The sequence below is a fragment of the Gigantopelta aegis genome, chromosome 8 (genome assembly GCF_016097555.1).
Source record: "Gigantopelta aegis isolate Gae_Host chromosome 8, Gae_host_genome, whole genome shotgun sequence".
Classification (NCBI taxonomy): Eukaryota; Metazoa; Mollusca; class Gastropoda; order Neomphalida; family Peltospiridae; genus Gigantopelta; species Gigantopelta aegis.
The window spans coordinates 39,657,860-39,685,736 of NC_054706.1; the positions used below are offsets into that span (position 1 = coordinate 39,657,860).

The window sequence follows — 27,877 nt, forward strand, 5'->3', positions numbered from 1 at the left end:
ATGTTCCACCCCCTTTACCTGAATAACCCCGGTTCCGGGGGGGCGGGCGAAGATGATGTCCAAGTAGCCATTGTTCCATACCGTGGCATTGGTGATGGACATGTTGGGGTTGGCCGTTCTGATAGATTGGAGCAATGCAGTGCCCTGAACTCCCCTCATATCAGTTTTTACTATCCTCCTAAGAGAAGAGGGGGGAGGCTTGGCTCTACCCTGTTGAGTTAACCTTCCTCTAGTTAGTTTGATAGGGGACATCATTTGTAGTGGGTGTGGAAGGTGGCCGCACCTGGCTCGCTCCCCCACCCTCTCTCGTCGGCTTGACTTTTCTGTAAAAATCAGACACCTCCCCCACCTTTCCCCGGGGTCCTGGGGCACCCGACCCAAGGGGGGGAACGAGTCCATCTCCATCTCTACAGAATCTAATTTTGTAGGCAAACTCGTGTTGCCTTTAGTGGAAGCTAATTCCACCCTCCGTTTGGATCTAACACGTTTAGCGGCGAGGGGTGGAGTGACGGTTTTAGTTTTAAGAAAATCCCCCACGGTGGGGGATTCAGCAATATTAGAGTCAAAAGAATTTGCATACCGGCGCTTTCTCATATTGTGGATAACTTCCTTGAACCCGCCACTGTGGGGGTCCCGGGCTTGTATCTTGGCGACACAACCATCCCAGAAGCCGTACGCTTTTGTAAAGTACTGGGACTTACTCCCGTCGATATCCGGAGTTGCAGTACACGAAGTATTGCCCTCCGAAGTCTCTCCGGGAGTTACCGAAGTCTGCTTCGGATTTGGTCGAGTAACCACGCCGGTTGGCACTTTGACACGATGCGTACGTGCAGAATTACCAGTTCGCTCGAAAAAGGAATCGAAACTGGCTTCCGCTATCGGAGCGCGGACGCAATCGTAGCCCTGCACAAGTGGCTTATTGGCAATCGGAATCCCCGTTTCGACACCTTTTTGACTGTCAACAATGATAGCGGTGTCGGCCCGGGGACTAAAGGATTTGTTAATGCTGCTATGTATGGAGCCTGCCAGGGCCAAGCTCTGACCAGGGCCGGTTCCAAAAGCCTGCACATAATTACTTTCCAACAGTCTATTTGACAAATTATTATTATCTTTGTCCCTGGGGTAGTCAGTACACTCCTTAAGCAACACAGCAACCTCATCGCAGCTATCAGGGTGGGGCCTCATGCTAAAAACTGACCCTAGGGCTGCAAAGGGAACGTTATCGAATGCTTGAATGAATGTTTGACCGTTCGCTAATCTAGAGTAGAAAAAAGCAGTTTCTTTAAAAACACCCACGGGGGCTTTACTCTGTAAATCTCTAATGGTAGCCTGAAAAAATTCGAAATCGTAGGGGGTGGGGTCAAAGTTACCAAACATCACTCTCCTCAAACCCGGCACGTTTTGAATTCTTTTTTAGGAGTGGTTGCATTTAAGTTTAGCTTAGTTTTAGACTGGTTATGAGGAGCAGGAGAAGAGGCACCACTGAGGGCGGTGAAGGGGTTGCTGGTTGGAACGGCATAAATATTACTGTCAACACCACTGTTAAGCCTACTCTCACCTTGTTTTTTCATCTGTACAGCGACTCCCAGCCGAGCAGCAGGTATCTTCCTCATTCTGGGTTCTTCCACTATTCCCAGGGGTGGGGTCGGGGACCTCAGTGAGGCTGGCTGCTCGGCTGAGAGTGATGGTGACTCAGAATTTGCAGCACTTACCTCACCCCCATCAATAAAAAAGACTGACTTATTTAATTCTTTATTGTCATATTCTGGCTCCGACTTCTCACTGGTCACCCCCTGAGCTGTTTGAGACCACACATAATACTGACTGGGTGGGGCTGGTGATTGACAAATTATCACCAACCGAATTTGTAATACGGCTGCATTCAAGTTCCCGGTCAAACTGAATCTGGCGGGCGAGACTATCGGAATCCTCCGTGTGTAAAAACTCATTCCCCCGGGCAGGTATCTATCTACCTTAAGGGGAAGGCCACCATCAGGGAGTGGAGTGTCGCGTCTGGGTCGCTTCGACGGTGTAGAGGCGGAACGCGGTGTTAATTTTTCTACCATACCCGTGTCACCTGACGTGTCCCACGCCAGGGACCTCTGAGCAACATGTTACACGTCCGGCAAATCTGACAGATCCAACCCCCCCGAGGGAGGAAGCGACTGACAGATTGGCCCTATCAATAGCATAAGTAGCTGCGACATGATTTAAACTGTTTAAACTCCTGTCCAAATTGGCAATAACCCTATCGGTAGCATCATATGACATGATTGGAACAGGAGAACTAAAATATCTTTATAAACACGTGTTCACACCCGGCACATATCTGGCAATACTTGCCAAGGCCACTACACAATGTAAACAATAGAAAATAGCCCCGAAGCTATTTACAAAGTACACAACAAAACAACAGACTTACAAACTTGTACACACTTGCGGAAGACTCCTAGCTGATAGTAAACAATAACTTAATTTGTAAATAATATTTTAAGTTAACAATATGGCTGAATTTGTTGCCACTGTTTACAAACCGCCATTCTCGCCGGCCGCCATATTGGAAAAGAGCAGGTGATTCAAGGTTGGAACATAATATCAGCCAACTGACATAGAAATGTCTGATGTATTACTAATTTTGGGAACACTTAATTACTGTCTGTTGTTATTATGTAAGAACTGAACAAACATTTTCCTTTCGGTTCTCTTCATTGACAATTTGGGCCAACCACCGCTTGGCTCCAGGCCAGACTAGTCTCGATAAACCGCTATGTTTCGAACATGCACACATTCGAATGCATGCTACGCGTTTGAAGCCAGTTTAAACTGAAGCTTGATAACCAGACTACTTTTTTTTTTTTTTTTTTTTTTTTTTTTAAATTCAGGAACATTTTACTCACTGATCATTCAATTTAATTAATTTTTGGAAATATTTCATGCGAATCCAAACAGATTCGGATGTTTTATGCTTGCACGAATCCTGGCACCAATCAGATTCGGAGATTCACACGAATTTTTAGCCCTGACAATGTATGCAAAATTTATATGCATGCATTACTTTCCTCTGTTTAAAGAGTACTTAACATTTTAGAATTGTGTAGTGATCTCTGAAACTTGCAAACTGAATTATGACAAAAACTGAGTTATAATGTTCCCTGTTATCAACTCCAAATCAGACGCTTCAGTCAATAATCTCAGTTATACACACTTTCATGTTACTGTAAAAACAGTTAGTTTTATTTACTGCATGAACATAGTGTAAGAAACCACTAAAACTAGAATGTTTCTGAGTTGAAATGATAACCGACCTCCGAGGACTGGTATAGCAAAGCCATTGGACTTAAGGCTGATAGGTACCGGGTACTGGTTCCCACCCAGTGTGGGTTTAACGACTCAATGAGTAGGTGTAAGGCCACTGAACTGACTTCTCTCTATCTAACCACTAACAACTAACCCAGATAGGTGAGGTGTGTGCCCAAGACAGCATGTTTGAAGCTTAATTGGACATAAGCATGAATAATATGTATCATGGGTGAACTAGTTTCTGTGAGCATAAGCATTCGATTCTAAATCATATCAATATTTACAAAGAGACAGTTGCTTTTCAAATAGCTACCCTTTTATTAGTATTTTTATGCTTCAAATGAGCACTAAACTGGCCTTTATGTAGCAAAGATCACTGCACATAGAGTAAAAAAATTGTAGCATGCATCAGCAGTAAATATTGTTAACTACGTAACCTGTTTCAGTGAGTGAAACATTTAGTGGTATAGCTTACAGCCAAAACTTTCTAACACAAAACTTTTCAGTGTTTTATCAAAACATGTATGTTGTTCAACAAAACATATATTTATAATAATTTATAAAAAATATTTTAAGACAAATTACAAAATGGAGTCCTCGAGAACCAATGTTAACAGACAGCATTTTAGAAAAACGAATATAACAATTCTGATGTCTTGCAATTTGTGTTAAAAGTTGAAGAAATGAATAGTTATAATGGTAAAATTGTTTGGTTAAAAAATATAAGCTGCATTCTGAGTTTTAATAAACATATAAACAGATATCCAGATTTTTTTTTTTAATATTAGCATCATTTTGAGAACTTAGGACATGAACTTAGAAAAGGGTTTTTTTGGCTGTTGTTAACAATTATTACAAAAAATTCTATGTTTTTAAATATCCCGACTTTTTCAGTGTTGTTAACAAATCTGACAGTTCTTCAGTTTTATCAATGCTGACAATTTTTCATTGTTGTAAACAAACCTAACAGTTTGTCAGTGTTGTTAATGCTGACAGTTTGTCAGTGTTGTTAATGCTGACAGTTTGTCAGTGTTGTTAATGCTGATAGTTTGTCAGTGCTGTTAACAACACTGCGAGTATTTCCCGATGAGAAGCCTACCTGAAGGTGAATGTGAGCCAGCCCATGTTGGAGGCGTCGCGGCCCTGCCAGAAGTAGACGATACAGCGGATGTCGTCCTCGGGGGGCTCGTCATCCTCGTCATCCTCCTCCCCCTCCGGCACCTCCACCGGGACCCAGTACCGACACAGAAATACATAGCAGTCCTCAGTGTGGAAAATACCTGCAATCATACACAACACACTTTTGGTTAACCAGAGTCGCACCCTAGTCTACTGACCACGTTTAGAGCAACGTGGCAATAATAACTGATACTTTGAAATAATAATTTTTTCAAGAAAACAATACAATGATGTTCAAAAATAAATAACATTCATACCATAAAACTCCTTTACAACATTATTGCTGTAGAAATTATAGGTGTGATTAGCTTGGTGTTTTTATGTAAGTAAAAGCTTTCTTGAAAGGATATGCTGTGGATGAAACAAACAGCTTGGCATGAATATAGAAGGTGAGAGTCCAGACTCAAAGCTCAGACTTAACAGCCTAGTCTGTAACAGGCCATTTAATGATTTTAGCAGGCCCGACAAAAATGTAACAGACTCAGATATCAAAATAGCAACATATTACAGGGTATGTTTGTATATGTAGTCTACAGAAGATGTTAATTAATTTTAAGTATCATCTCTGATTTTATAGTTTTCAAATAATAAAGTATATAGCAGTTCAAGATCGTGTCTAATGTTTATTTCAAAAAGCAATCATGTTCTTCTATAATAGTCTGTCCTAGTCTGTACATAATTTCTATGTGGGTTGATGAAAGAAGAAACAAAAGGTCTTTTGAAAAAAAAAACCCACAAAAACCCTCACTATTTTTGTGTCGGTTGAATGCTCTCTTGAAATGCTTGTGTCGCAGGATCGAACCACCTTGGTGGATCTATTCAGCTGATTGGATTTTTTCTCAGTGCTAAAATTATGTAATGCCTGCCAATACACACCCCTCTGTTTTTCATGTTATTATGGCTTAATTTGACCACCATTACTGTTTATCTGTCTGCATTTAAGTTTGCTTGGTTTGGTAATAAATGGCCCTTTAGCAAAATAATGGGCAGGAACCGGCTTTCCTATGTTAATTTTGTACCCTGCTGAATGCAGTTGTTCTACTTTTCACAGCATGCAGATTTTGAAGCGACTACTGCTACTGTGTGTATACGGGCGGGAGGGTCTTTCTGATACAGAACATACAATGTCTTCTACAGGCTGGCACCCCAGAAACACATCTCAAGTGGAACAGTTCATCACTTACCGTGTTCTTCATCGGGTAGTCGGACAAACTTCTTATTTTCAAGTACAAATGATTCCATTCCATCAAGGTCTTCATTCCAATCTAATGACAGCTGTGTCTAAACAATAAACCAGAATGAATATACTACAAACATATAAGCTTATTATCTCACTTAATTAAAGTTCAACGAGTTATCACATTATAAATTAGCTGCACTGATGTATGTCTACCTACAAACTGCAGTTTTTATAAAACATTTATGTGAGGTCAATGATTAAATAGTATTTAACCTGGCCTTAAGGGCTTATACCCTTCTAGCCTCCACGCTTCCAATCCTCCATTCGATGTGCTCAGGGGAAAGGAAGCTTCAGTCAGGAGACCACAACAGAAAGCAAAGGACTCATTGGAAGATTTTAGCCATCACATTTGCAGTTAGAATATTAGGACCAGACTACTATCCTAGGGGAATATGCTATTGTTTGAGGTCAGGTTAAGTAGAAAAGCAATGAGGGGTGCCGCTAGGCATCACGAGATCCAATGTAGATAATGAATGTTAATGTGTGTACTGACCGCTTCCTCCTCTGTCATGGTCGGCTGTCTCGGCAGGAACAGCGCCGACAGGTCGGTCTTCAGCTTGTCTCGTTCCATTATCACCTGAAACAATCAATCAATCAATCAATCAATCAATGTTTAACACCCCAGCAAAACAATTCACATCGGCTACTTGGTGTCAAACAAAGGTAGGCTTATCATCTGTAACAATTAATGAATGAATGATTCAATCAATCAATCAATCAATGATTCAATCAATCAATCAATTAATGACTGAATGATTCAATCAATCAATTAATGAATGATTCAATCAATCAATTAATGAATCAATCAATCAATCAATGATTCAATCAATCAATCAATTAATGAATGAATGATTCGATCAATCAATCAATTAATGAATGAATGATTCAATCAATCAATCAAAGGTTTACGACATCCTCGCAAAAACACTTATCAGCTAAACCGTCACAGTCACTCCAAATTAATTCTATTACAGTGTAGATTATTATATATACAGAATGACAGATGTAATACAAAAGAGCAAAATGTCAACTATATGAATCATTTTCAAACATGGATGTCTCTTAATTTTGCTTTCATCCTGTATAACTGTATTGTATGGAAACACAAGCTGGACAGGGATCTGGAATAATCAGGTGAACTTCATTATGATGATATTAGATTTGTAAGAATGTTTTCCTCTTGTTACAACATCTTTCACAACAGTGACAATTAAAGTTTGTTGCTAAGGTGCAGGGATGCTCCTGGTGGAATGTTTTAGTTGCACTGTGGACATAACATGGATTTTAAACTACTTTATTTTACATGCTGAGTGACAGCAATGAATTAATTATAAAACAAGTGCATCATGGAGAGAACACATCCCTCCTGTCAAATAATACACAAAGATGTTCAGTCTTCTTTCACAGATAACATCAGAAATGTTCACACCTATATCTGGCCTTCCATCACGGTGTTCGGAGGTTGGCAAAAATATACAAATGAAATGTTAAAAGTGTTTTGTACACTAACTTCACACTTGGCCCACAGGCTGTTCCAATGCATTCATGCAGAATGACTTACTTTCAAGTCGGCTCCTCGCCGTATCACCGACTCGGAGGTTCGTGTGTACCGTGCGTTCATGCAGAATGACTTACTTTCAAGTCAGCTCCTCTCCGTATCAACGACTCGGAGGTTCGTGTGTACCGTGCGTTCATGCAGAATGACTTACTTTCAAGTCGGCTCCTCTCCGTATCACAGACTCGGAGGTTCGTGTGTACCGTGCGTTCATGCAGAATGACTTACTTTCAAGTCGGCTCCTCTCCGTATCACAGACTCGGAGGTTCGTGTGTACCGTGCGTTCATGCAGAATGACTTACTTTCAAGTCAGCTCCTCGCCGTATCACCGACTCGGAGGTTCGTGTGTAGTCAACAGGAATCACGTCATCCCATCCAATAAACTTTGTCTTGAAGATCTGAGGCTCTCCCCTGAAACACAGCAAAAGAAGAACATTACACCAGAATTTAGTTACAACAGACCAAATACTACAGCCAAAACGCAGTTTGGAAATTCTTTATATATATATATCACATAAAAAAAAATATTTCAGAACAACAAAAACAGCTGATAGTAATAAAATAAAATGACACTGTCATTCAAAACCTCTTCCTTTTGTAACTGAATTACCAGTTATTAATACTGTTATATTGAAGTGATCCATGAAGTCAGTGGTATCTGTCTCTTTATTTAAGATAATTTAATACAGTGATGAGAATCATACATTTAAATCACTGTATGTATTATTACTGTACTGGTTATGATTGTTGTCATTTAAATTTCATAAATGTTTATGTCCGTGGAATACTATGCTAGTTGATGAGCTGACAACTGATAACCTTTGGCGTGGAGTCAGGGTGTGCGAGTATGAAAGTGCCCAGTGATTGCCTTCTGACTGCTACAACTATGAGACCTACCCCTCCAAGCATCGAGTGACTGACGTGAAGTCTGGACGTTCAATCATTGCGTGCAGTTCCTGGGACAGCTTCAAAGCAGCTGCACGAATCAGTCGTGTTGACTTCTTCCCAATCCTTGAAAATAATTTAAATCTTTTACAGAAAATGTTTTAAATTGTGTTATAAAATAAGAAACTATACTATGTTTATACCAATTTTGTGAATGTTGTTTTTAAAAACACATTTAACACCAATTTTAAGGTTACAGTTTTAGTGAAAATTGGGAATGTATAATATTCGTGTGCTTTTTAAAGATATGTTTTCTGGACTTAACATTCTAAAAACACTTCAAAATATACTTGTTTTCCGGTTTTTACAGATACTAACATAATTTAGTGTCAATTACTGTGTTTCTTTGTTAAATACTTGTGTGTCTGGTGTAAATTAAAGCTAACTTAATACTTAAACATACTAGTCAAAATACTTATTTATAGTCTGCAATGACACCTTCAAACATCTTTGGTAATACATTAATTATGTTATATTGACTAAATTATTTTTAATTTCCTCAGAAAAAAATATTTGATTTTAACTTATCATCAAAGAAGAATACCAGTTGTTATTGGAGCTGCAATGATATGATGATAGAGTGTTGTATCAAGCTACAACATCCACAATGATATGATGATAGAGTGTTGTATCAAGCTACAACATCCACAATGATATGATGATAGTGTTGTATCAAGTTACAACATCCACAATGATATGATGATAGAGTGTTGTATCAAGTTACAACATCCACAATGATATGATGATAGAGTGTTGTATCAAGCTACAACATCCACAATGATATGATGATAGAGTGTTGTATCAAGCTACAACATCCACAATGATATGATGATAGAGTGTTGTATCAAGCTACAACATCCACAATGATATGATGATAGAGTGTTGTATCAAGCTACAACATCCACAATGATATGATGATAGAGTGTTGTATCAAGCTACAACATCCACAATGATATGATGATAGAGTGTTGTATCAAGCTACAACATCCACAATGATATGATGATAGAGTGTTGTATCAAGCTACAACATCCACAATGATATGATGATAGAGTGTTGTATCAAGCTACAACATCCACAATGATATGATGATAGAGTGTTGTATCAAGCTACAACATCCACAATGATATGATGATAGAGTGTTGTATCAAGCTACAACATCCACAATGATATGATGATAGAGTGTTGTATCAAGCTACAACATCCACAATGATATGATGATAGAGTGTTGTATCAAGCTACAACATCCACAATGATATGATGATAGAGTGTTGTATCAAGCTACAACATCCACAATGATATGATGATAGAGTGTTGTATCAAGCTACAACATCCACAATGATATGATGATAGTGTTGTATCAAGCTACAACATCCACAATGATATGATGATAGAGTGTTGTATCAAGCTACAACATCCACAATGATATGATGATAGAGTGTTGTATCAAGCTACAACATCCACAATGATATGATGATAGAGTGTTGTATCAAGCTACAACATCCACAATGATATGATGATAGAGTGTTGTATCAAGCTACAACATCCACAATGATATGATGATAGAGTGTTGTATCAAGCTACAACATCCACAATGATATGATGATAGAGTGTTGTATCAAGCTACAACATCCACAATGATATGATGATAGAGTGTTGTATCAAGCTACAACATCCACAATGATATGATGATAGAGTGTTGTATCAAGCTACAACATCCACAATGATATGATGATAGAGTGTTGTATCAAGCTACAACATCCACAATGATATGATGATAGAGTGTTGTATCAAGCTACAACATCCACAATGATATGATGATAGAGTGTTGTATCAAGCTACAACATCCACAATGATATGATGATAGAGTGTTGTATCAAGCTACAACATCCACAATGATATGATGATAGAGTGTTGTATCAAGCTACAACATCCACAATGATATGATGATAGAGTGTTGTATCAAGCTACAACATCCACAATGATATGATGATAGAGTGTTGTATCAAGCTACAACATCCACAATGATATGATGATAGAGTGTTGTATCAAGCTACAACATCCACAATGATATGATGATAGAGTGTTGTATCAAGCTACAACATCCACAATGATATGATGATAGAGTGTTGTATCAAGCTACAACATCCACAATGATATGATGATAGAGTGTTGTATCAAGCTACAACATCCACAATGATATGATGATAGAGTGTTGTATCAAGCTACAACATCCACAATGATATGATGATAGAGTTGTATCAAGTTACAACATCCACAATGATATGATGATAGAGTGTTGTATCAAGCTACAACATCCACAATGATATGATGATAGAGTGTTGTATCAAGCTACAACATCCACAATGATATGATGATAGAGTGTTGTATCAAGCTACAACATCCACAATGATATGATGATAGAGTGTTGTATCAAGCTACAACATCCACAATGATATGATGATAGAGTGTTGTATCAAGCTACAACATCCACAATGATATGATGATAGAGTGTTGTATCAAGCTACAACATCCACAATGATATGATGATAGAGTGTTGTATCAAGCTACAACATCCACAATGATATGATGATAGAGTGTTGTATCAAGCTACAACATCCACAATGATATGATGATAGAGTGTTGTATCAAGCTACAACATCCACAATGATATGATGATAGAGTGTTGTATCAAGCTACAACATCCACAATGATATGATGATAGAGTGTTGTATCAAGCTACAACATCCACAATGATATGATGATAGAGTGTTGTATCAAGCTACAACATCCACAATGATATGATGATAGAGTGTTGTATCAAGTTACAACATCCACAATGATATGATGATAGAGTGTTGTATCAAGCTACAACATCCACAATGATATGATGATAGTGTTGTATCAAGCTACAACATCCACAATGATATGATGATAGTGTTGTATCAAGCTACAACATCCACAATGATATGATGATAGAGTGTTGTATCAAGCTACAACATCCACAATGATATGATGATAGTGTTGTATCAAGCTACAACATCCACAATGATATGATGATAGAGTGTTGTATCAAGCTACAACATCCACAATGATATGATGATAGTGTTGTATCAAGCTACAACATCCACAATGATATGATGATAGAGTGTTGTATCAAGCTACAACATCCACAATGATATGATGATAGAGTGTTGTATCAAGTTACAACATCCACAATGATATGATGATAGAGTGTTGTATCAAGCTACAACATCCACAATGATATGATGATAGAGTGTTGTATCAAGCTACAACATCCACAATGATATGATGATAGAGTGTTGTATCAAGCTACAACATCCACAATGATATGATGATAGAGTGTTGTATCAAGCTACAACATCCACAATGATATGATGATAGAGTGTTGTATCAAGCTACAACATCCACAATGATATGATGATAGAGTGTTGTATCAAGCTACAACATCCACAATGATATGATGATAGTGTTGTATCAAGCTACAACATCCACAATGATATGATGATAGAGTGTTGTATCAAGCTACAACATCCACAATGATATGATGATAGAGTGTTGTATCAAGCTACAACATCCACAATGATATGATGATAGTGTTGTATCAAGCTACAACATCCACAATGATATGATGATAGTGTTTGTATCAAGTTACAACATCCACAATGATATGATGATAGAGTGTTGTATCAAGCTACAACATCCACAATGATATGATGATAGTGTTGTATCAAGCTACAACATCCACAATGATATGATGATAGTGTTGTATCAAGCTACAACATCCACAATGCAATGCATTGATTTAGGTCAGCCATACAATACATACATGTCTTCAACATACTCACTATAGTCCTCGAGTAGGTATCTTTTCTGTTTCACTTAAAATGTATTTTGAACTACTATAAATATCAGACAACAGGTAACACATTTGTTCAAACTTGTAACTTAATCAAGACATTTTACGTAATATGTAATTAATTTAACAGTTACAAAAAATGTAATAGTCAAAAACATTTTACACTGCCTACAGGGTTCTGTACATTTAAGTAGCGCAATACATAATGTATGACAACCCACTTACAGTGTCTCGCCTGTGGATATGGTAAAATTTGATCTGCTTAGCTGCAAGCATCAACACATTTAAAACTATGTAATTAGAAAGGTTGGCAAGCCCTAATGTATGTCATTAACAGCACTGCTCTGGGTGTGAATATGATATATACACAAACACTAATATACACTATACAAATGAGCCTACCACACGAAGACATCAGTCTTGCAGTCGAGAATGTAGACGCACTTTGTATCAAGTAAGGACTGAACGAGTTGACCTTTTGGAATTTCCACTGAGAACAAAAACAATTGAATAATCATTTTAAGAAAATTATAATATAATATTAAGACAAGCAAAAACTGTCAGCCATATTAATCAACCTATTCTAAAGTCCTGCCATTATTATCCAGTCAAGTGGGTTTTAGGCAGATTCTTCTCTCTTTTTTGCAGCAAACTATTCTCAAATGTTAAAAAGAGAAGAAACCAGGCATTAAGAATTTTTTACTGTTACATCATACAGGCAAGATGAACCTATGTAATACATACACCATCCTGTCTGAGCACTCAATTTAAGAAACAACGTAACATTCACCTTAAAGGTTTTTATTATAAATGTTTTGCTCCGACATCACATCGATATAAAAATACAACATTACATACACAGAATAGAATTATAACAAAAAACAATATTTATATGTACTAAAAGTCAGTAAGGACAATATTGATTGCATTTACTGGTAAGATTTATTATGTAACCACCAACCTTGTGGTAATTCCAGATAGCCTTTACCAAGTCCAACTCTGTAGAGTCTCGGTGGAGCTGTCTCAAACCTAGCATGCACAACCTCCTGTTAACAAACCAAGCATACATTCAACATAGCAGTTACATAACAATAGCCAGGTCATGGCAAAAAGACCTGTTATTTACAAAAACTGACAGCTATAAATTGTCCTATCAAGATAAAATATGTAAATTGTCTAAACATATTACATCAGATTCTGTAATACATGTCTTATAATCTGAAGTTAAAGATTAAAATTGAAAAATATAATTAAGTCAACAACCTATTGTTTTGGATTTGTACACAAAACATAAAGATCTTGCAATTTTGGTAAATGGTAATTTTTTAAAATTACAATATTTTTTTTCAAACACAATCCCATACATTTGTATTCATAAAACAAAAACATTCCAATAGTAATTTACACAGTTGTCAAGCATTTTAATCATGGAAGTATTAGGGACAAGTTTATTATATTGTAGACGTATTCAAAGTGATATCAATTCAAATTCAAAAACAGTTATGTGATGTAGCTTTTAGATTATCTTTACCCCTATCAAAATAATGTGTCAGTTTACATGTCAACATGTTTTTATTATTTTTCATAAAATTACGAATGATAAGTTTAAAAAGATGGTATTAAAAACTTGTACCATCCATCAAATGTAACATAACTAAAAGTTAATGTAAGATGTGTTATATTTATTGTGTACAAACTAACACAATGTTCAAGTTAGTATCTGAAAACTGACAGACCGCTGGACAAATAGGTGGATATTGACATTAGTTTTCTATAAGGGAGAGAAATTAAATACAAGCTGCCAACGCTGCTGCATATGCCGGTATCTGCTTCTGCTGTTGCTGCCGCCGCTGTTGCTACCACCACTACCACTGCTGCAGTATTCATTACAACTGCCATTGCCATTGCTGCTATTGTCCCTGTTGTTGCTGCTGCTACAACTGCTATAGCTTTTAATGATATTTACAGCTCAGAAACAAGTTCTGTTTATGAAGGAAGCTATTGCACATTAATAAAGCCACACAACTCCACACATTATGAGGTTATAATTAAAGAGATGGTCGTTTAGAATATCAGTGTACAATGTATTTTCTGACCACAAAAAAAAGCTACCATACAAACATCAGGACTGACAGTACATACATTAGACATGAGCCCTGTCTTTACAAAACTTTTTTGAGTCTAGACTCAATCTTTAATGAAGTCACAGGCATACAACTTGTATCATGTTAGTCTCAGACTGTGTTAGCATCTCAAGTCTAGATTCAAGTTTTATAAGCATCAGGTCACGTATTTGAAACAAGAAAATGTATTTATTTTGTAGTTAAATTGGTGGAAAAAAGCTCTGGAAGCATCTAAACAATGGCAGCAAACTGAGGTACGTTTGTATTACCTTTGTACTAACAAAACAGAATATTCCTCATTCACTAGCAATCACACTGAAGTACAGCTAAAATTGTTATTTCATTTTGCTACAACCATACTAAAGATGATAACCAAACATGCATATCTAACAAGCTCAATTTACCAGAGTCCAGTCTGCATTTCTTTTACTATACATTTTTTCCCTAGCAAATAACATAGGCAATAATAAAATGTTTTTGTTTCTGAGTAATTGTTACAGTTTCTTAGTTGAAACTTTGTCATTCATTTGTTAAAGTTCACATTGATTTCAAATTGTTAGTTTCATGGTTTAAACTTCGTCATTCATTTGTTCAAAGTTCTTGTTGATTTTAAGTGGAATTGCTTATTTTAAAATATATATATATATATTATTTGGATAAAAATGTTGTGGTCAATTCCTTAGTATAAATTATATTTAAAGGTCTTCAATAAAAGAAAGAATTTGACCACCATGACTGACAAGAACTCCACTTAAACACAATATATGCAGCCATTCCTTGCTAAACAAACAATTGTCTTAAATCTGTACAGCATCTTCTATAGTTTGCACTCAGACATTATAAACACTGCCAAAAGAAGGATACATTAGTTTAAATGTATCACTGGTTTCCAGCACTGTTTAAATAAAGCAAACACTAGATTAAATTAACTGTATGTAATGAATCAAGGAGTATTATTTAACCATAATCAATAACAAATATACATGCACAAATAACAGGCAAATGAAAATATTCCATGCATTTTGCTCCACGTGTCAGGTTATTTTAGGAATACTGGAAATAAGTTAACTAAATTCAGACCATTATATATTTAATTTTAAGCATTAACACAATACACCTGTTGTTCCCAGTATATTTGTTTCAAATTATTCTAGTAAATCCTATTGTTTTGGTGCCTAAATCACAGCTTTTCAAAAAAAATTAATTTAAATAAGTGTTTTTAAACCCAAACATCTGCTACCATGATCTTCATTATTATGAACTGTTTGGTAAAGTCAACCATTGTTGTCAGTGTTGATGTAAATATTTAATCATGAAAATAGAAACATGAGAAAATCTTGTTCATGTGAATGGATATATATTATTTCTGTGGGTACATGTATTTATAATATTTTAGAACAGCTAGTGCAGTCCAAAAAATGACTAATTCAAGTTTGATGTATATGTGGCCAGATGTCCAGTATTTATTGCCATTATTGTGAATCATCATTAACTGACATCAATGTGTACTGGAAACAAATCACAATGTATATCTCAATAATTACATTTCCGTTACATTCAGTACAATTTAACGTCATCCCATTGATCCAGCCCTACAAGTTTGATCATTTCTCATTGAGCATAAAAATAATGTTGTCACTTTTTATTAGTACTTTCACTGAGCGTTACTGTTTAAGAAGCAACAAATAATAAAATTAAAACGAACTTTTAGTGTTATTATTAGTATGTTTCAAAGTTAATTATACATACTGTCTGTTATTTCTTTTACGTTTATCTGGGTATGAACAAAACAAAATCATCCGCAAATTTATGTGAGAACTTATGTGATTCATGCAGTTTTCGGATTAATTTTTTTGGTTCATACCCAGATGAACATAAAAGAAAAAACAGACAATCCTTAAATATTTAATGATATTTGTTGTTGGTGTCATAATTAGCTATTACTTCAATAAAAATTATATATTCTGCCGCTATTGACAAGCTAAAGTATTCACACAGCAAATATGCATTTTCAACTCAATTTTCTCAGTTATTAATTAAAATAAAAATTAAGTAAAAATCTTAATGGGAACAAAGCTACTTCATGTTATTCTCAGTAATTCTGTTAGTATTTTTCAATCTCTGGGGTGCTCAAAATGGTGGTAAATATGAATTAGAGAATGCAATAAACAGTGTGTCGACTTGCCACAATGTTGGCGAGATATCTCAACTGCAGAATTCTGAAGGATAATACTATAACTTATAATGTTATCTTTAGATTAACGTTAAAGTTTGTTTTGTTTAACGACACCACTAGAGCACACTGATTTATTAATCATCGACTATTGGATGTCAAACATTTGGTCATTCTGACATAATCTTAGTAGCAAGGGATCTTTTATATGCACCATCCTACAGACAGGATAGCACATACCACGGCATTTGATATACCAGTCAAGGTGCACTGGCTGGAACGAGAAGTAGCGCAATGGGCCCATTGATGGGGATTGATCCCACACTGACCGCACATCAAGCGAGCGCTTTACCTCTGGACTATGTCCCACCCCTTGAATAAAGTCATTTTCTGCACACAGTGAAGATATAATCACATCAACACTAACATCATGCATAGCATGCCAATATTGCTGGATGAAGTGACAGACAATGGGCGCAATGTGGCCAATGTGGAGATGAGCGGACCAGTTAGTAGGGGTGTGAGCGGTGAGTGAGACACGCAGCAGAACCAAGCATCTGCTCAACAACTAATTACGTCTTCAGCGCCTCCACCATCGTCAGAGTCAATCTCAAGCCGGGTAAGTATACCAATCGTATTCCGCCCAACTCTATATCTTTTCTTTTTTCGCTGTTGTTAGCACAACAAAAATAAAAATTGCAAAAATAGATAAGTTTGTTAATTTGGTATTAATTTTGGAGATCTATTGCTATAATATATTAAATCATTTAGTACAATGAATATAAAATTAAAAAGAAACGTTTCTATATTAAAGATAAAACACACACTTTTCTATATTAAAATATTAAGTAAACTCAATAATCTATTTTAGACTGCTAGAATAAAGTGTAAAACAAATGATCAAATATTTTTTATGACAAAAAATAATGTATATAAATGTTTACATTTAACAATAATTGTTATTTATTAACAAGAGTCATGCTATAAATTGTTAGACAAACAGATTTTCTTTTAGATCACGAAAAAGTCAAAATCCATATAAAAACACAGAAGCACAAAACTAAAATGACTTTTTTTTTAAGATGTATTCATTGAATGTTGTTAGTATACTGGACCCAGATTAACAAAACTTTGTAACTTTATGTTTATAGTTAACAGTCATACAAATATACTGTAAAATGGGTATTATTCGCAGAGAAAATTTTCACAATATCGAACACATCCATCTTGTGGTTTTAATTTTTGTGGTGCAGCGCCAAACAAAATTAACACAAGAATAGACAGAGATGTACTTAATAGTAAAAAAAACTTGGTTCACCCAACGTGTTATGTGAAAAACTAAATAGAAAAGTGCTGGACTTGATAAGGAAAGTTATAGATATCATAGAAGGCACTGTAACAAAGTTTGATAGAAACAAATTACTATAATATGAAGGTCACGTTGATGTCAAAATAATCCTGGCAAAATCAATGCTCGACAGGGTGGGACTTATGACAAAAAAAGAAACATAAGATTTGAAGAAACTGCCAGAGGATTTGACAGCATAAAGTTCAACTTTGTGAAACAGGTGAACGACTGCTGACAAAATTATCACATTCCACGCGACATGTTGATCCACTGGGTTCAGACAAGTGTCAATCTCATACAAGGAATGGACCATGGACAAAAAAGATAGTAAGCAAGTGATCATAACCAGCACCGACGACAAGCGACAAATTACATCACTGATGGCCATGGCAAGTTGTACTGCAGTAAGACGAATCAGTGTTACCCTGAAGTGGAATTTCTAAAGGGATGAGGCCTTCAGCATACCAAAAACCACTGGAGTAATGCAGACTCAATGATTCACTATGTCGATACCATCATTGTACCAATTATCGAGAGAAAACAACCGGAGCTCGGTTTATATACTGAGCAGAACGATTTGGCCATTTTTGATGTTTCTAAGAGAATGTCAGAACAAGACCGTGCTAGATAAACACCAGCCTGTTTCACTGACTGACTGCAGCCACTTGACTTGTCAGTAAGCAAAGATTTCAAGGACGAACTGAAGGACTGTTTTCTGCAGTGGTATTCAAACAAAGTCACCAACAAGATTTCCACAGATGAAGATGATGAAGGAAAAATTTATTTTTTGAATATTTCTGTTGATTTACGAACCAGCCACATGAAGCTGATCAAAGACAGGTGGCTGATTTACGTTCAGGAACAAGTGTACCTAAAGCAAGACATGCTGGTCTATTTTAGGACATTAACAAAACAAACTTTTATTTGTTCTGTAGCAGTATTTTTTGCTTAATGTTTTGCAATATTAGTAGTAAAAAGTATTTTGAGTAAATTTACAGGGTTATTCTTGTTTCATTTTGTTGGGGTGTTTATGTATTTTTCTGGTAATAAATGTGTGCAGTTAAATTAACAACGCGAAAATTACACACACACACACACAGACAGACAGACAAATAATACCCATTTTACAGTACGGTATCTATTTCACATAGAAAATTATGTCACTATGGAAGATGAGTGACAGCAAGGACCAAAGGAAATTATTTAGGTATATTTCGAAATCCATTATTTGTCCTATTTATTATCATGAAAATACTTTTTCATTTAATTATTTTGATTAAAATTTCTACCAAAATCATGAAATGTTTTAACTTTTTCCCAATTTGTGATTTTCATACAGTATAATAGATTTTCAGTCATAAATTTATGTTCATGTACAAATTACGAAAAAGCAATCGTTATCATTATATTTAGTTTGAAATATCCTGATCCATTTCTCATAATTTTATAACAGATACCAAACACGTGTAAACATCTGGCTGCTAACTGTAAATGTAAAGTTACAATGTTTGTGAATTTTGCACCACTTTTGTGTTAATCATTAATTCACATTTTTCTTTTGATTTAAGTTTTGTTGTTCATAAATTTTTCTGGATGAACAAATGTATTATTTATTTAATATATTTCTACTCAGATAAGTTACTTACATTACTGAAATATGCAGAGTCTTTCTGCAACCAGGTAATTAACAACAAAACATATTACAAAATTACTTGAAATGTACTCATCTATGAAACTACTGTACATATTGGTGACATGATATAGTTAGCCCAAGACACCCTGACAATCCATATTTGACTGGGTCTTCTGTTTTTGTTTTACATAGCTATATACTGCTGGACAAAAGAGTGTAAGATATCAATTAAATGTGATAACAAATTTGACAGATATGCCAAAGGCTACATAAATAAAATGGATCAAGTTTGGTTTTTTACAGTTTTGTTTATTTGACATATTCACATTTACTAAGTGTTAAATGATAAAGATGGAATTTATTGCTTGGGTAAAAAGAAAAAGTTAAAAAATGAAAGTAGATCTATAACTGCAAGTAAACTATCTATAAATGTTTTTACAGAAATATTCTTAGAGGCAAAAATAAGGCAATGGGCATTTCACTCATATTTTCCTGTAGAAATGTCCTATCATATATACTGATACATTGGTAACTATTGTAACTGTAAGAGAATATTGTTCAAATCGCAAAAACAAAATGGAATAAAATGTGTTTTAAACAAACATTACAATTTCGGTGTTTATTTTGAAATGAAACAACATGTTTTCAGCAATACTTGTTGAGTGATAGTGAAGAAAGACAGAAAGACAAGAAAACAGTTGTTTTTATAGAGATGAGTGCAGGCAACACATGCAAAACAATGTTCATATGCAGTGCTGTGTTGTTGCAACAAACACCAGGTTAGGTTTTGTGTTTCAAACACATTTTAGTCCATCCCCCACCCCACCCATCCTACTTGAGCAATATTCTTTCAGTTACATTTATGACAAATATGTCATTTGTTCACAAACAACATATATAAGACATTTTTATAAGAAAATATTCAGTGAAATATCCACTGTTATTTATGCCTCTTAGTACATGTTAGGATTATCAAAATTCAAATAAAAACATTATTATAACGAGAAATTTTGACGGAAACAATACTATATAGTAAGATAGTCCTACAAACTGTAAAATTTTAACATCCATTTTTCTCTTTTTTACCTTTCTATTTACCGATTATCAACATGCCTATGGCACTGGGAAATTAACTTTTGTGAAATCCATCCATTTCTACAATATCATACCGTAACACTCAAGTCTGCAGGAGGACCTCCAATAAGGCGCCAGAATTCTGCTGATTCTTGATTCTGGGCTATCATGAATATCTCTGCTCTGTTTTTCCTCTCATTCTTGTTAATCTTCTCAGCTATTAATCTAATCCAACAATGAGAATCTTAGTTATCACACACAAACATAGACTTAATATTCTAATATCATGATGCTAACATTGTGTTGCTTCAAGACAGTAATATATGCAAGTACTCTAACACGTCACATTTTCCCCAGTTGATCAGTGGATGAAATAGAGCGATGACTACACAAATTTAACATCCTTTGCTGAGATTGGATGTTCTGGAACAGACTCAAATATAGACCTAGAACAACATGATCCTTGAAACCTTCGTTGTCTTCTTTATTGAGTAGCACACCACTGTCAAGCATGCACCTATGTTAATGATGATGACCAGAAACACTGATCTTGTAACTTAACTTTTGACAACACCTCTCATACAAGCTATACATGTACATGGCGTAAAATTTGGCACAAAAAATGCTGTCGTTCGTCTGTCGGTTATGCAAAGTCAATATCAACATAAACGACGGATTGTTCATGCAAAAGCTGTAATCGTTCGTTAGAAAACTCTGTGCAGGGGGAAATCCCTGACCTAGATGTACGTCATATGTGCTTGATGGTAATGTTCTAACCAGCTTTGCTATCTTTTAAGTTAGTCCTAGCAAACAAATTTATGATAGAACATTTGATGGAAAGAAATGTTTTATTTAACGATGCACTCAACACATTTTATTTACGGTTATATGGCGTCAGACATATGGTTAAGGATCACACAGATATTGAGAGAGGAAACCCGCTGTCGCTACATCATGAGCTACTCTTTTCAATTAGCAGCAAGGGATCTTTTATATGCACCATCCCACAAACAGGGTAGTAAATATCAGGTCCTTTGAGATACCAGTGGTGGTGCACTGGCTGGAACAAAAATAGCCCAATGGGCCCACCGACGGAGATCGATCCCACTACGACCGCGCATCGAGCGAGTCTTACCACTGGGCTACATCCCGTCCCGAACATTTGATGGAGAAAAGCTACAATAATCGCTCATCTTAGATTCTAGTTGGAGTATCGTTGCCCATTAACCGTTTCATTAAAACCACACAAACAACGTATTTTGCACAAGAATATATACCACAAGACCACATAGCGGTCAACTGGTATGTTTTTGCACAAAATAAATTAGTGGAATAAACAGGGCGTGAAAAACAATGTTATTAATTTAACATCATATCTACATTTTCTTAAATCAATACTCCTTTCACGGATTTACTTTAATGTTTAGAATCATACTCTGCAGAAATCTTGTGTAATGTTTCAAATAAGAAAGACACTAACAACATTAAAAATAATAAGGAAATTCCCTATTTAAAAGTTCCAGTCCAGATCGCACATATGTGCAATACAAAATAAATATATCACAGATACATGTGTGTGTAATACAAAATAAATTTATCACATTGTTTGAAAATGTCTTTATTACTATAGTAAGATTGAATAGGTATGTAATAAATATTAGTGTTAGTTACTCTTCTGTTCATATCATGTTTACTAAATAGCAAATTAATGATCTGTGAGTTAACTTAATGTAGAGCATACTTCCTATGTTTAATTATCATACCATATATAGCAAATTAACAATGCATCAAATGCTACATTTATTACAGCCTGACCTTGTTTTGGTACGGGTGACTCCACTCGCTTTCTTGCCCACCCAGATAAAGATCTTGAAACCAGCATCCATCATAAACACAAAGTTAATATCCAGCTGATCCACTGACACTGGGCACTGGATAACAAAAACACAAAATTAGGATCTAGCTTATCCACCAATACTGGACATTTGAAAACAAAACATAAAATTAAGATTCAGCTTAGGCCAAAAAAAAAATAGGTGTGTTTCCGATTAAATCCCCAAAAAAATTAGGGTAGGTAGGTAGGGTTGTTTTTTGGGGTTTTTTTTTTAATTGAATACTATCATAATAATAATAATAATAATAATAATTATTATTATTATTATTTATCATCATTATCATTATCGTCGTAGTAGTAGTAGTAGTAGTAGTAGTAGTAGTAGTAGTAGTAGTAGTAGTAGTATTGGTATGCACTGTTTGTGTATTTCCTTAAATTAATGGGACATTTGTATTAATTTCGTTGTTCTTAATTTAAATACTTTATGCAAACATTTAAGATGCATTAATAATAAGACCTGTTGATTTAAGTGAAGAGGAGAATTAAGCTGAATTGATACGATTATATGTAATCGAAATAACCTGTACCAAGGCTATGTTCGTACATTCGGTTACTTCCGTGACTGACCAAGCTGTTCGGTGGTAGCTAATCAGGGGAAGGAACTCTATTTCAAAAGCTTTTCCATAATTTCTCAATGTTTTTCAGAAGGGAATTACATGTGCAAAATGTATCGTATAATAGTACGTAAACAATGTGCAAGGAAGGAAATACTCTTGTTTGGTGATGTTGTCCTCTTTTATTTTTACTTCTTTTTTTTTCTTTTTTTTAGGTTTTTTTTCAGTTTAAGACAAAAACAAATTAGGGTCGGGGGGGGGGGGGGGGTTGGTAAAACTAGGGACGGTCGGTCGACCGGAAACACGCCTATTTTTTTTTTTTGCCATATCCATGGATAATGGACACTGAAAAACAAAAACAGGATCCAGCTTATCCACCGATACTGAACATTCCAAAACAAAAACACAAAATTAAGATTCTGCTTATCCATGGATATTGGACAATAAAAAACAAAAACACAAAATTGGGATGCAGCTTATCCACATATACTGGAAATTGGAAGACAAAAGTTAAAGTTTGTTTTGGTTCACGACACCACTAGAGTGCAATGATTTATTAATCATCAGCTATTGAATACAGTTAATCTACTGATACAGATACAGTTTAAGAGAAATAATGTAACATTAGGATCCAAGGGATATATATTAATAGAATCAAACACCGTTGTGAGGTATAGATAAGGCTATTCCAATCTGAGGGACAAAACATTTTGTCCCGAGGGTTGGAATTGCCTTATCTATACCTCACAACGGTGATGGATTCTTTTCCTTGCCCATTTAATTACAGTAACAAAACATTAATTTTGTAAGATACAGTCTGCTTATTGTAGAATGATTCGTATACATTTCACCTGCAAACTCATTTAATCATACGCGGGAAAATATAGTCCACCTTATGCAACGACATAAATATGTAATGTTCAACTTACCAATAAATATAAAGTTGAAAATATTAATTTGTTTAAATATTTTTAAAACAATGATACAACGTGAAATGAAATTTTAAAAACTATGAGTTATGACATCAATCATCGTAAAACATGAGTTATAACGTCACGCGTCGTAGAAATCGTCTAGCCCTCAAGTCGGACAGATTTATCTAGCCCTAGGGTCAGACAGATTTATCTAGCCCTAGGGTCAGACAGATTTATCTAGCCCTAGGGTCAGACAGATTTATCTAGCCCTCGGGTCAGACAGATTTATCTAGCCCTAGGGTCAGACAGATTTATCTAGCCCTAGGGTCAGACAGATTTATCTAGCCCTAGGGTCAGACAGATTTATCTAGCCCTCGGGTCAGACAGATTTATCTAGCCCTCGGGTCAGACAGATTTATCTAGCCCTCGGGTCAGACAGATTTATCTAGCCCTCGGGTCAGACAGATTTATCTAGCCCTAGGGTCAGACAGATTTATCTAGCCCTAGGGTCAGACAGATTTATCTAGCCCTAGGGTCAGACAGATAACCCTGTCCAGTGGGCAAGAAAAAACTTTATTTATATACATATTTATAACTTCAGAAATATCTGTTTTCGTTTGCAATTTAGTGCAAATATTTATTGTGTGCAAGAATACATGTCACAAGACCACAAAAATGGAAAGAAAGTAATATTTGTTTCATGACGCCTAAGCATGTTTTAAACTACAACTATTTGGTTGAGAGACAGATAAAAGCCAGTACCACTATATCAGCTTAAATATACACGTTCCTACACACACGAAAATACATACCACAGCCTTTGATGTACCAGACACAGGGCACTGGTTAGATGGAAAAACAAATTGAGTCCACTGTCGGCAATCAATCATGTGACCTATCACACCTCATACAAGCACTCAACCATTGAGCTACATTCCGCCCCTTCAAACCTTCATTAATAATTCTTAGTTTTAAAAATAGCTTTTTTGAAAATCAAGAGCCGAATTTAAAAAGGCCCTTTTCTCTTACATGTATTAAAATGCTTAAACACTAGGTCCTCAGACACTGTGTTTAGACACACTAAAAAGACGTGCCTCTTTTATGAAGATCACAGGGTATTGTGTGATAACAGCATGGATACACCTCAAATTGTAATGGACATTACCAACCGCCCTGCTTTATTACTGTAAGTAATTCTGTAAAACCCTTGATTAAGTAGACTTTCCCATCTAAAATCACAAAACTGACCAATTACATCGTCCCAAAGAAAAGAAAAATATCACTTGGGTATCATGAGTGGTCGTTTTTGCTCAAACATGCCCTACCAATAGGGCTAATAGTATGCATTTTTTCTTTGGATTTTAAAAAAAAAGAAAAATACTATAACTCCATTTCATTCTATTGAACCTGAAATAGATTTACTTAAATAGTTTATAATACTATCAAGTCATTTATGTTGTTTTACAAGTCAGGTTGATGAAAGCGAAGCGCCTTGTCATAAATTATAGCGTTTGTTTACACTGTGCATAGAGAAGATGGACACAGCTGATGTCACTTCACCCCAAGCTATACCACCGGACGTCACAAAAACAAAACAAAATGGCTGCCCGCAGTTAGCAGGAATAATCATGTGTTTTATTAACTCTAAAATTACGCGTTTTTACTTTGTTAAAGTGTCAGTATGTGTTGGTGGTCCAGGTATGCATCTTTCCAATACATAAGTCTCTTGTTTGAGTTGACCCTACCTTTAACATACACAGTCAACCAATAACGTGAAAGTAAAAAGTAGAATTAATCTATATTAGGAAACAAGTGAATTTAGCTTGTGTTTCCTTTCATTAATGTCATGTACTTACCCTTTCCATATGCACCGATAACTTCCCACTTGCTCTGTACAACCTTGTTTCATAACCCTAAAAAATAAGTATTTGTTAGAGAACACTATTGAAACATGAAATATACAGGTATTCATATCAAGTAGAAAAGATACTTATTTCAAACACAAGCATCTTTCAAAACATCAAATGTCATTACTGTAAACTGGGATTAAGTTTTAGTTTTGGCAGGAAATCAGCCAGCTGCAAGAAACTATACTAGGATTTCCTGTACTTAACGCCCATGCGAAATGAAGCCCAGGGGATTAAAAATGAGAGATTTTACCATATTTAACCCCCTGAGTTTAAATTTGAATAATAATAATAATACAGGATAAAGCAGATATCCGACGTCATTAACTAGTTCTTCTCTATATTACCTTTACCTTGCAGACTATAAAAATTAAGTGGAAAAGCTATCATTTCTGTTATTTCAGCCACATTATACGATGACCTAACGGTCAAATGAGCTATTTTATAATGTAGCTATGAGTGTGATGTCACATGAGTGACGTCAAAAATCATATCCTGCTACTATATGGATATGACTTTGCTTTATCTGTCATATTATTCTGTCAATAGACAGTGGTTGCAGGATAAAATAAGGAAAAATGTCAAGATGACTGTGTGACAAAAATGTACAGATTTTGTTCTCACCGCGTCTTCAACTGTGTAGAATCCACTGGATGTTCGTCCACCCTCAATGTAAGAAATGCCATTAGGAAAAAGATCCAGAAAATCATCACTCTCTTCATGCATTTCTTCACGGATCGTCCGACATTCGGCTCCCAGCAGATTTCGAAGATTTACAGCATGGATTGCAGAACATGCCTTCTTGTCAATCTGCAAATGCCATTTTAAAGTAAATACACACGTGGATGCTATGATATTACATTCCAGTTCAGTGATTAGCATTAATGTGCTGTAGCTTAGTTGTACAGTGGACTGTCTAAACCAGATTCATTTGTGACCAATAAAATATGCCCATTTAGACAGAGTTCGGTGCGAATTACGGTTCTTGCAATATAGTGGATCAGAAAATACCAATGTAAATAAAACATCATTTTAACCAAACATTTGACATCTGTAAAAGCAAGGCCAAGCAATGCTTGTTTTAGTGATTGGTATAAACCTGAAAGATATTTGCATTTCTAAGAAACCAATCAAAATCATGATAAACAAAATACGATGGGTCGTCAGTGAGAAGCGGGCTGGGACACAAGTTCGGACCCATTTTTTGGTCGCTCCACCATTGTAAATTCAGTAAGACAATGCCAAACGGAAGAGATATTCATATTTATGTAGGTATTACTTTTGACAAAACAACAGATCAGTATGATACAATGCAGGTATTAAAACATAGAAATACTAATCTAATTTATCTTCCTACCTACATTTCATAAACACTTTCTTTAGTGACCTAATTACTGACTCAGAGGAATTGCCATCTTTGTTTGAAAGGTGACCACTGGTAGACAGGGGAGGTAAGATCGCGTACCAGTGTAGACTGAGGTAATTACTACATAAACAGTTCTTTTGTCCAGAATAGACAGCATCCGGTGTAGGCAGTTTTATTCCTAATAAATTAACAGTAGCTGGACAGGACTTTAAAATGGTGCCAGTTTACACAGAATGTCGATTTACACAGATGCCAATTTGGACAGAGTCCACCGTCTTTGAATTTACTGAACATGTAACATTACCAATGTATCTAAAAAAAACACTGTTGGCACAAACCTAAATTCAAGCTCAGCAAATCAGAAGATAAAATGTTTTAATTTCCCATGACTAAATATGAATTAATTTTACAATACAACTGTTAGTGATGTTACATATAATCTATCTTGTATTCTAGATATTGTAAATTGATTTTTTTTTAAATACATTGTACTAATATTTATTTATTTCAAGTGGGTGCAGGTACAAGCTTGTATATGGATTATCCTTTAAGACAAGTGAATGTTGATAAACTGACCGTTGCCTGTGATCCGATCCAGTACCAAAGCCTCCAATTGAGGCTGTTGCTGGAATCTATGAAGGTCTTGAGGATAATGTAGCAGTCAGCTTCATAGAACTTGCCAATTAAAGCTGAAATGCAGACAACATCATGTTAAAAAAACTGCTTACCGTATTAATATCATGGTATTAAATATTGAATTCTGTTGAAATCAGGCAATATGCTTAGGTCTGAAA

General features: G+C 35.5%; 1 protein-coding gene across 2 annotated transcripts in view; it reads right to left on the minus strand.

The window, feature by feature from the left end:
• LOC121379905 (protein flightless-1 homolog) overlaps positions 1 to 27,877 on the minus strand; it is a 75,232-nt gene that overhangs the window by 21,651 nt on the left and 25,704 nt on the right. Inside the window, exons 17-29 of one of the 2 annotated variants that reach the window (XM_041508576.1) lie at positions 27,660 to 27,772; positions 26,342 to 26,527; positions 25,667 to 25,723; positions 22,264 to 22,379; positions 20,544 to 20,673; positions 16,970 to 17,062; positions 13,059 to 13,143; positions 12,500 to 12,587; positions 8,172 to 8,285; positions 7,577 to 7,685; positions 6,213 to 6,296; positions 5,664 to 5,760; positions 4,400 to 4,580 (exon numbers count right to left, since the gene is read on the minus strand). In XM_041508576.1, coding sequence (XP_041364510.1) covers positions 4,400 to 4,580; positions 5,664 to 5,760; positions 6,213 to 6,296; positions 7,577 to 7,685; positions 8,172 to 8,285; positions 12,500 to 12,587; positions 13,059 to 13,143; positions 16,970 to 17,062; positions 20,544 to 20,673; positions 22,264 to 22,379; positions 25,667 to 25,723; positions 26,342 to 26,527; positions 27,660 to 27,772 — 1,453 coding nt within the window. The remainder of the gene's footprint in view (positions 1 to 4,399; positions 4,581 to 5,663; positions 5,761 to 6,212; positions 6,297 to 7,576; positions 7,686 to 8,171; positions 8,286 to 12,499; positions 12,588 to 13,058; positions 13,144 to 16,969; positions 17,063 to 20,543; positions 20,674 to 22,263; positions 22,380 to 25,666; positions 25,724 to 26,341; positions 26,528 to 27,659; positions 27,773 to 27,877) is intronic. The other variant, XM_041508577.1, reaches the window with a different exon arrangement.